General features: G+C 30.3%; 1 protein-coding gene across 1 annotated transcript; it reads right to left on the reverse strand.

The window, feature by feature from the left end:
• Positions 1 to 5262: 5262 nt before the first annotated feature.
• On the reverse strand, positions 5263 to 11744 carry LOC111614107. The gene is made up of 3 exons (XM_023355484.1): positions 11359 to 11744; positions 7337 to 8584; positions 5263 to 5346 (listed from the first exon to the last, which is right to left on the reverse strand). Exons 2-3 carry the CDS (start codon positions 8348 to 8350, stop codon positions 5263 to 5265), a joined length of 1098 nt encoding a protein of 365 aa, XP_023211252.1. The 5' UTR covers positions 8351 to 8584; positions 11359 to 11744.
• Positions 11745 to 11780: the final 36 nt, after the last annotated feature.

The following is an 11780-nucleotide window of genomic DNA, read 5'->3' on the forward strand; positions in this document are numbered from 1 at the left end:
CTATAAATTCCTACTATTGTCTGTCTAACTATCAGTATGTCTGTTTTTTCTTAATACAGTATACAGAACGGAGTCAGATGGGTGAAATTCGAAACCATACTTGATAATCGTATAAGGTGCAGGCCCCGGTTAACTATATAGAAATTTTCGGAGCAATCAAAGGCATGTTATTTCAATTCAATTATTTAACCTTTAAAAAAGTTAGGTAGGTGACTGCCGTGACCCTATCGCTGTCATAAAAAGTATAATGTATAAGAAACGAAAGTATTAATTTGAGTTGGACAAAATATATTTAAAATCAGATCATTTATTTACATTGGTATTTTTAAAACTTTCTCATTAAAATATAATTTATTTTTCGATTTAAATTAAAATGTAAACTAGTTTGAAGCATCTTATATTTTACACCTTTTCTTTTCGACGATCAACTAGCTATGACTTTTCAAAGTCTATACTATGTTTTATTGTTGTGTTCCCCAAATACCAAATTATAAATTCACAACGTAAACTCTGATAAGTATTGTCTTCATTACATTTGATCGTAGACTTTGTCTTAAATTATTGCTAAAATATACTAATGTTAGTTCGTCTGTAGATTCGGGGTGTTTTTTTACAAAATATCTCGATATTTTATGAAAATAAAACAAGTAATGTTTCTATAGTAAACTGTATATCAGAATTAGCTTTTAGTAATGCTTTTCAGTACTTTATATTTTATGTAGTGATAGTAACTTGTTAAAAGAAAGGAAGAGATGTAGAACAAATACAATAATGATAAAAGTATGACATTGGAATAAAATATGTGTATTATAATTTTATACGTAACCATTGAACCACCAAATGTATATGCTTTGTTCTGTTCGTTATGGTGGGTGCATTCTAATGATTGATTGTTATTGATTGTTAATATTCTGGAAATTTAATTATTGTTCAACATGTTGAGATTACATATAATTCATGGCAGTAAAATTTCAGTCACGTTTTTGCTTAAAAAAATGTTTTTTCTTCTTTTTTCCTGATGCAGCGGTAGAAAAACCTTTTCTCCTTTGAAAGCCAACATTGTTCCAAGTAGGCCTCATTCTAAAAAAACCGAATTTAGTAATGAAATAATAATTGTAACTGGTTATAAAAGTGAATAAATCCTGCAAATACTGCTACGTTTAACTTTGTACAATACAAAATATGCACATTCGTTTATTTTATTTTATTAGTAACATCATAACAAATAAACTACATACTGTACTGTACATATCTTCAATTCAACTGTCGATACTATACCTACAAATAATTATACACTACAAATGACACAAGTTAAAATATTAACAAATTATTCATAAAAATACAAATATTTTACTTGCATACAGTCATATAATATGTGTAATAAAATATTAATTTATATTATAAAGACGATGACATACTTTATTGACAATAGAGAATTTAATTTATTCTTATTCTACTCTATTTTTTCGAGGGTGTTTTCGTTATTGTGAAACAATCTAAGTGATGATGTCACAATAAGGTTAATCGAACTATTGTTTGACATTTTCTGATTAGAAAGAGAAATTATTCTAATTAATTTTTCGAAGTGACACTTTTTTATCTAATACACACAGTAGGAAAAAATAGGTTTACGATTTTTTAATCTTACAAATTTTACAAACAAATTTAGTATGTTTTAAAACTTTATAAATAATAATATTATTCAAATAATTCACTATATTATACAAACAAACATATTCAAAAATCAAAGTGAGTAATTTGACAGAAAGTGTTATTTTCACTAAGCAGAATACACAATCATTTTATCGAAATTTATTAATATCAACTAAATTAATAAAATACATTTTTAATACAGTATTAACTATTTATACTATACGATAAGTGCTCATTGTTAATGAAAAGCTATCAAAAATTTATGATAATAATTTAATTTTTGTGGGCCTTCGACACTTGGGGGCTTAGAGTTTAAGCCCTATTATTTCCTATACAAATCTGTCTCTGGTACAATAACGCAGTGTATTGTACCAGATATATAAATATATATATATATATATTAAATATAAAAATACATTTGATAGTATCATAAAAGTGACGATAGTAAGATAAGATTTTAATGTTTGACTATATTTTTTAAAAGTGTGTAATTTAAGGTTTACTAAAGTGTTTGTTCGTTAAGTTATGAAACGCAAAAATTCAGCAATTTGCGAAGGGGAATGCCTTCCGGGAGGTCTTTTTAAGGGAAACTGGCCCCTATTTAGGTGATACAGATGCGGAGAAAACCCGGAAAACTCCACGTAGCCAGCCTGTCCGAGCGAGGCGCGAACTCACGACCGAACTACCAGTGTTTAGAGAACGAAAACAGCTTGGCCACTGGTGGGCCTTCACTAAAGTGAGAATTTCACTTAAATAACGCATAAATAATTTACTTGTAATTTCAAAATACTTAAGTGATATTAACTATGCACAGTAAAATTTAATACACGAGTAAGCAAAGAACTATGTTTAAACGCAATTCAAAAGCTTATTTTCTAAGTGACGTATCTCCATTTTTGTTTCCTTCTTTCTACTTTATGGCTCCAACACATTGATTATATTCTTCTCTACAGTACTACATTTCCGAAACAGGTATCAAATATTGCTTTTTTATAAAATTTGATGTTTTTCCTTTTCTATTTATTTCTAAACTGTCACCCGTTCATAAAGACAATAAAAAGTGCATTTTGGTCACGTGGCTATTTCACTGTAATGACTGGTTTATGAAGCACAAGCGCTATTGTGTTTGATTGTCTTCTTAATGTGGCCATTATTAAATATAAGTTATCTGAAGAAGTTAAAAAAGTATTTAGTCGACACGCTTGAATTAGGTCGCATGCTTTTTTTTGTAAAAGTTTTTGTAAGGTAAATCCAAAAGTGAAGAAAATTCATTTGTTTTGTGATGAATGCAGTTTCCAGAACAAGAATCACACATTATTAGTAATGCTAGGTAAATTTTCATTATATATAGTTTAATTTTTGTGATTACATATCGGATGCGGGGTCACATTTATTTACCCATACATAGCGTCTTTGGAAGGGTGGAAAAATTCTACGAAAACTGTACTGTTTCTTTTAACAGAAGACTACAATAAAATTTTTTAGCATATAGGACAAATACATATTGTTGGTAAAAAAATGGCAACTTGGTATTTGGAAACTTGCAATTCGTTTACACATTACGTGAAAAACGGATTTTAAAGTATCTAAAATGAAAGTACAGGTAACCCCCGTATAACACGGCACCTCTATAGCACGGATTCACTCTAACACAGTTAGAGAATTGGGAACACCCCCCGTATAACACGGTGGTTTTATAACACGGGTTCACTCTAATACGGTTCGGGAATAGGGTAAAACCCTCGTACAACATGAAATGTAATAAAGGGTGCGTTCTTTTATACTTCTGCGTAACTATGCGCGAGCATTCTAATTGTTTTCGTGGCTGCTTTGAATGCTCTTTCAACAATAATCCATTTAATGGTTAAATTTTACAATTGGAACCCTTCGTTTGCCTCTAAAAGCTCATTTTAGATTTATAGATTCCTCCATCACGGTACTATCAATAGTACGGGCGCTGCCATCTTTCTTTCACCGTTGTTTATAAATGCCTACAAACAGCAGCGCACTCCCGTTGTAGAGCAACTGCTATTAACGAACGCACCCAAAAACTGTTACCAGTTGATGATGTTCATGCTCAGATCATCATATAGGATGAATAATCCTCTGGTAAAATATTTACTTAAATAATAAATAAGTATAAAAAACCTATGAAAAAAACTATGAACCTATGTAAAAAATGAATAATAAATCCGATATAAATAAGGATTTAACAGTATGGTTTTTAATTTTTGGAACCTAACCCCCCTTTTCGCACTAGTTCTTTGTTTCGTATAACACGGATTCGCATAACACGGCAATTCTTGGAACGTAACTCCCGTGTTATACGGGGGTTACTTGTAATCAGAATAAACTCTAAACGTGTTTGTTGCAAACAGCAGTATTGTGATACATCGGAGATGTGCAAACATACAATGTTAAAAAGAAGTAAAAAAAAAATGGTCATGTCTATTACTTGATTCGTTACCATAAGGAAATAAACTTAATTAAATTAAGCCGGAAAAGATAGCTGATGTGAGAAAGTTTTTAAATAAACTGGGAATAAGTGATAAGCATACTACAATGAAATTTTACAGAAAAAGTGTTTTTTTTTTTTTTTGGTTAGAAAGTGATTGATTCGAAATAGGTACTGTGACAGAACAATCACAATATGATTCTTTTTAATGTTATGTAATCATTAAGTCTTTTTTCTTTCTTTTGCTATTAGTGTAGTTTTTTAAACACCCTTTTTTTATTATATGCAGTCATATGAACAAATAATATTTAAAGCAATTATTTAAATTTGTATTTTCTGAAGTTACGTCACTTTGAAAATAATATCTTTAATTAATGATTTCAGTTATTAATAATAATACGATTAAAACCATTTAGCATTATAAAAGACTATTATAAACATAAATTTTCTAGTAATATATTGTAGAATATATTTACACAATTCGAAATGTTTATATATTCTAAGTTTTTTATCTTATTTGAAAAAATATAATTCTGTTTAATCAAATATTTATTACATTACAGTAGACTCCCTATAACACTAGATTGTTCCGTGTTATATGAATTCCATGTTTTACGAGTGACTTAGATTTTACAAATACATGAACCGTTTACAGCCCGGCACACGCATTTGTGAAATCTAAGTGACCCGTACAACATGGAATTCATATAAAACTGAATTATCTACAGTGTTATAGAGGGGTCTACTGTATATAATTAATTATTTAATTCATTTACTCTTCTTAAACATTTGGACAAAAGTGTACGATTGAATACTATTAAAAGACAGATTTACTACTATTGAATGATGAATTATTAAATGTAGAAGTGAAATTACATGATTTGTGTTTTTTCATCACTCCAGTTACTTCCACTAAAGAATGGAAAATTGAGTATAAAGCACTCGCCATCTGTAAACAAAAACAAATGTTTATTGCATAATAGATTAGCAATAATACACTGACTTACCCGAATCACAAAATTTTTTCGAACGTAAAAGAAGTCTCCAATGGAAATTCCCATTTTGTTTATTCCGAATCTTTTCATGAAACAAATTATCTTAAAATAGTAAACTTAATAATTAGTGAGATAAGATTATAACTATATAAGTACATTTCACTTATACCTCACCTTGAACTTGAATTCAACTGACAAGTTGTTTGAAGAGAATCTTTCTATGGAAACGAAGTTATCGTAGATCTAAAATATAAAATAATTATATAATAATAGAAGCTTTATTATATATGCTTATTAATTACCGTTGTCCTACACTTTGTATATAAATAAATAACTTTTATTTTGGCAGCTTTAGATATATTTCGTCTGCTGATGATAATACCATGGAATGTACAACTGTAAGAAATATTCTGGAAGATTTTCAGTAATAACGAGCAAAACATATTGTGATATTGTCACAATTCCAGCCGGCAATTCTGAATAATATCTTTAATTAATGCTTTCTGATCTAGCCAAAAGTTCGCTAATTGCATAGACTTACCATACTTTGTGGTGAGTTTCTGCAATTAGCAAACTTCAGGCAATGTCAAGAAGTACTAATCTTAAGATAATTTTTAACGTATTAAAGGCCGTGAAATTGTATTATGTTTACATTTATTATAGATCATAATTTAAATCATGTTGTTTTTTCTTTACAGCTCATTGAATGCGAATTAGATATAAGCACTGAACACTTGTTGGTCATGATAAATGCAAGTCAGTATTCCATAAAATGTTCTTCCGGGGAGACAGTTATAAACTGGTCTCCTACCTCTGACATTGCAACATACAACTAAACCTAAACTTTTTTGAATTTAATGTATAAGAACAGTGATCGAAGAAGTCATTTGTAGATCGCCATAAAATAGAGATCTGTAATAGCGAAATGTCTATCGAAACACTTGCATCATACAAAAGTTTCGTAATATTCTCTTAGGGTTTCTCAAACGGGATTCCGGGATCCCGGTTGTTTTTTAACCCGGGAAATATCCCTGGAAATGTTTCTTATCCCGGGAAATCCCGCAAATTTCTTAAAAATTCACTTTTTTTCTTATTTTGTGTTAAGGTTGAGGAATTTTGCAAATAGAAAGCATAATTAACTCATTCACTGTCAGAATACATTTGTATTTATTAATTTTAAACCTACCTATTAGTTTTTTAAAATTTTTTCTCGTTATAGCATGTCACAAATGGTCGATAATCAACATATAGCTTATTTATGGCAGGATTATAAAAATTCTTTACTTGTCGGAACCTGTAATATCTGGAATAATTGTGCTTACGCTGTCTTGAGTTTTAACCATGCCCAGTAGCTTCAATAAATGCCTGACGCCAGATTGTGCAAATTGGGCAAGGATACAAACGAGTACAAAGTCTGCAAGTATGAAGTTTTTCTTCATAAACCTGATTATTAAAGCCAAATGAATTGCCGAATTATCGAGCTCTAAGCTTGATGCCGCTATTAAAGCAGCCAAGGTAGACAAATCAAGAATACTAGAGAGCGAAAGAAGTACTACAATCTCGAAAACGAACTCGAAATCTTCCAGGCTACAGGTGAAAAAACACATAATATCTGTCTTCTCTTAAATGCATTAAACACTATTCCAATCACATCAATTGAATCGGAAAGGGCATTCTCGGTGGCAAGACTTTTCATTACTAAAATAAGAATTAGAGTGAGTTATCGGAGTATTGACCATCTTTGCTTTTTAAAATCTTATAAAAGTTTGCAATATTTTGTATTATATTTTATTTAAAAAACGAAAATTACCTTCTAAATTAGAAGTTCATTTTTTTTAATTTTTAACTCAATTCAAAACTTTTTTTTTGTTGTTGTTGTATGCAGTTTCCAGCAAACTTTAATTAATTTTTTTCTATTTGTGAAAATTTCTACGTTATTTAAAGGTAATTTTTATTATAGGCCTATAGACCTTACACAGCATTATTAATATGATTTTGGAGGTTACAGAACTTTAAAATTACTTTTAAAAATGGAAAATAATTATATCATTTGATTTCAAGATATTTTGTATACCTTAAAAATAATTAATTCTATCCCGGGATTTCCCGGGATCCCGGGAAACAGTTCACTTTTATCCCTGGATCTGGGGACAAGCAAAAGACCGGGAAATGAGAAACCCTATATTCTCTACATAGATAATTAGTATTATAAAAAATTAAACATAATAATTACCAGAGATGTCAAGTAAGAAAGGCCCCATGATACTAGAAAACATCCTGTTAGGAACATCATCGAAAGGCAGCCGTAAAATGCTCGAATTGCAACATCCATGTCAAAAAACATCGTGGCAAACAACAAAAAACATGTTTCGTATGCAAAATGAGCATATATGAAAGCGTGAAGATCTTCCCATTGCTTGTTGATCATTTCAAACATCTCCCAAATTTCTGTGTGCTTTTCGCAGATTTCTTGTAATTCTTTTTTCAGTAATAAAGAAATTGTGTTTATTTGTTGTAATTCTTCACATAACTTTATAAGTCTCTTCACGAGAATTATTCCCCAAAGTGAAAACATAAGAAGAAGTGAACATATCTGTACTATTAATTGCAGATGCAGAAACCAGAAGTAAATGCAGCAGAATGTTGCTTCTAATTCACTTCCACTGTATCTTTTGATTGTTGAAAACTCGACCATTGCCACCGAGTTCGATACAATCAAAACGAAGAGAAATACGATTGACCAGTATCTTATCACAGGCAATTTCATTTGCAATAGCAAATATTTTTCATCTTTGTACGTGCTTTTCATGAAATGAAAAGAAATTTTGTTTCTTTTCAATACTGAAAATTGAACAGCGATATAGATATTTAGAATTATAATTACGACGCCAATTTCTTTGGAATACTTTCCAAATACATGTACAGAACTGTGACAGAATGAACGTTCGCTAAATGTTAACATAAATCGATAAAACGATGAAAACCATAAGAACAGTTCAATCATTTTCACGTAAAAGTCATAGAATACGTGTTTTTTATTGTGTAGCTTTCCATGATTTTCTTCTTCGAAACAGCTACATTTTTCGAAGGGTTCGATGCCAAAAACTTTAAAAACAGATAATACAGCTTGAAGGTTGTAAGACAAACAACGATCAGATTGCGTCAAAGTGCTATTTTCGTTGTTTTTCTTACAGAGAATCTGTATTTTTCGAAAGCCATTGATGAATTTTGAAATGAAGTTTCCCATTATCTATGTTGGAAATATTTATTGTAAAAGTGGTAATGAAAGAACTGAAGAAACAGAAGTAATGAGTTTTAATTCATGTGATTGTTTTTCTGATATGAAAACTTAACATTATTTGTGTTAATTTTACGAGTTATTTTTTCGTTTCTGAATACATGGCGGTTTTTATTTCAGCTGTTCTTCATGAGGAACTTCATGAGAGTAAATTTTTCAATGGAAAACTACATAAAAGCAAACCTGCAAAGAAAGAGAACATTACTCAAAAAAATTAAATCAATATATAGTGGAGCGTCGATTATCCGAATCAATTGGTGCTGGGGTTGTTCGGGAGATCGATGTTTCGGATAACCGATCATATACGAAAAAAATATATTAATTTATCCCATCTTGACATTTTTCTCCGTTGCGTGTCACTTTGCGTTGAATTTTCGTCAATGTTAAGCCTAACGAAGACTATTGTATCGTTAAAATTTTTTTTTTTTTTTGTACGAACAAAATAAATATATTGAAAAATATAAAAACAATAAAAAATTATACTTCCGAAGTTAATTTAGTATCAAAAACGTAAAATATTTGAGTAGCCCAAAACATAGCCAAAGATTGCAGCGCCACAGCACTGCCGAAAATTTAAATTTGCCAACTGGAATTCTTTCGAATGATTGACTTTCGGATAATCGACGCTCTACTGTATAATCTATATCAGTGTTTCTCAACCTCTAACGAATCGTCGCCCCCTTCAACGTAGTATCGCCCCCTTCACTACAAAATTCCGATGCCAAGGGACAAGGCTAACGCCAAATTCGTACTGCATTGAATAGACTAGTGACTAGTATAATGTTATTTGTTTAATTATTGTACGATATAACGAATAAAATATCTAATTATTCTTAATATAATGTTTTACTATATTGTTCAGAAAATTGTTTTTCGCCTCCCTGTTGCTTATCGCCCCCTGAACATGAAAAAACGCCCACATGGGGGCGATATCGCCCCCGTTGAGAAACACTGATCTATATGAAGTGACACCTGCTAGTGTGATTGACTGTTTAAGTGGTCATAACTTTGACAAAATTTTTTTTAGTAGTCACATTACCAATTTACCAAGTTTTACAGAATTGAAACATTTACTGTGAATATGAGCAAGAGTCTTACTCTTCCTAGAAATTGAAAAAAAAATAATTGTATTTTTTTCTTGTCTTATTTCAAGCCTTTTACTCTACTATAAAACTGTATTTATATCACACGTATTCGACAGTTTATACAAAAACCATTGTAACTTCACACTAAATGGAAAGATAAAATGTAAAAAATATGTAAAAACTGTGTATTTCTATTTATTTTACAAATAAAACACCTGTCATTAATAAAGTAGTTTATGCTAGTTTATTATACTAATAATAAATTATAATACAGTATTGTACTTACAAAAATGTTTCAGTATTTATAGAAAGAAAGTAAAAATGTGAGGAAACTGTAATACACCAATGACTGGATTCTTAACATTACAGTGTGAAAAGAAACATGACATAGAACAGTGATTCTCAAACTTTTTCGATCCACCGCCCCCTTTGTTCCATAAAGTTATACCCAACGCTCCTAACCCATTTTCTCTTGTGTGAGAAAAGGATTGGAAATATTCTTAGGAAAACTTTTCTATGAATCTCACACTTTGTGCCCTTACTGTACATTGTTCTCATCATCTGGAAACCATTAAACGCAACGTTTCCTCTTATCAGCCCCAATTTTGCCTTTGGTCACCGTTCAATACCCTGCCTCTATCAAAGATCTATTCATCGCGCCAGAAGGGGGCGTTATTGCTTACTTTGAGAAACGCTGAGCTAAAATAAAATCAATGTGTTAGAAATATTCAAGTTGTGACCTTCAATAAAAAATAAAAAATATATAAAATGTTAACATTTTATATATATTCCGTCGAATTTTTATATATAAAATTTGTCTGCCGTCGCCCCTCTATATTTCCTTAACGTCCCCCAATTCTCTTTGAGCCTTATACTGCCCCCTGAAAGCCTCCAGCGCCCACAAGGGGGCGTTATCGCCCACTTTGAGAAACGCTGACATAGAACAAGAACTGAAAATGTGTGAATGTTTATAAATTTTGTATGTTTTTAATACATTTTACTGTCATTCGCATTTATCGTGTACAGGTAAGTGAATATAATGTCTACTTTTATGATTTCCTCTATTTTTACTATCATTAAAACATTCCACATATTTATCCGCATTCCATTTTTAAAGTAAACAGCAGAAATTGCCAACCGATATAATTTATCACAAAAATATTTGCAAAATGTTAATCGATAAATACTATAATAAGACATCGTGTGATCCCTCAATAAATAATTCATTTAGAACTAAATTAATTTATGACCTCATTTATTTCGACAAGTACCTGTATCTTTTGTAAAGCCTATGAATAAATAAACTCTTTTAGCATAGAAATATGTAGGTTATAATAAATCTGACTAAAAACAATTTTATACTAAATTTCGCATTTTATTGCTTGAGAAGAATTCAACAATTTTTACACAGACACATAGTCGTAATTTACAAACTACTGTGTATCCTTTCCAGTACTATTCTGAATATATCTATATAGTTTCATATTAACTTCTACGCTTTTGAATGTCTGTTTAACTGTCTTCACGAAATTAAGGAAAGACGGACAGCAACAAACGACAGTGGGAATTTATAGGTCTATAGTTTTTCAAATTTTAGCCCAATTAGTATCAGATGTTCTATACAATGGACAATATAATTTTCAGTAGATTGTATATTGTTACAATACAGCCTACTATCATTACTTTATATAAAAATAGTTTATTTAAACTCTTATATAGAGTATACAACAGTAGACAGAATTATCATAAATTCGAAATTAAAAAAATACTTTCAATTATTAATTTATTAGCAATAAAATATATGTTCTGTAATGTATTTATAAGAATTTACAAGAAAACGCGAAAAGTTACCAACGAAAATAAATTACTTACTCCGTAAAACTTCGGTATGTAGTTACAAGTATAAACGTTTCATGAGACATCATATTGACACATTCTTGCTTTTAACATTCCACATCTTTATTGTATAAGTCTGTGGCAATTCTCAAAACACTATCTGCACACAACTGAAGAAAGTAACATTATCTTCGAAGACATTCTTTCAACGAAAAATTTACTGTTGTGACAGGGGTGTTACCGAATTTCTCAGGTATCTGAGGAGCAAAATCCGTCTAATATGTAGATGACTCGTGTATATGGTCTAAGAGTAAATATATTAATGTCTTTATGGATAACATTAATGTAAGTAATATATACATCCAATTAAAACAAATTTAATAATAGATAAGTATTTAGATATCTCTCCCTGTAATCTGAAAATAAACATGCGGGCACATTCTTCTGCACGCGAGCAG

Source organism: Centruroides sculpturatus, unplaced genomic scaffold (assembly GCF_000671375.1).
Source record: "Centruroides sculpturatus isolate CEXI.00-Female unplaced genomic scaffold, Cexi_2.0 scaffold1783, whole genome shotgun sequence".
Classification (NCBI taxonomy): Eukaryota; Metazoa; Arthropoda; class Arachnida; order Scorpiones; family Buthidae; genus Centruroides; species Centruroides sculpturatus.

Coding starts and splice junctions, on each gene's coding strand:
- LOC111614107 (XM_023355484.1), bottom strand. CDS start 8,350: ATGGGAAACTTCATTTCAAAATTCATCAATGGCTTTCGAAAAATACAG. Junction 5,347..7,336: donor TTTCTTACTTGACATCTCTG/GTAATTATTATG, acceptor TTTATATTTTAG/ATCTACGATAACTTCGTTTC.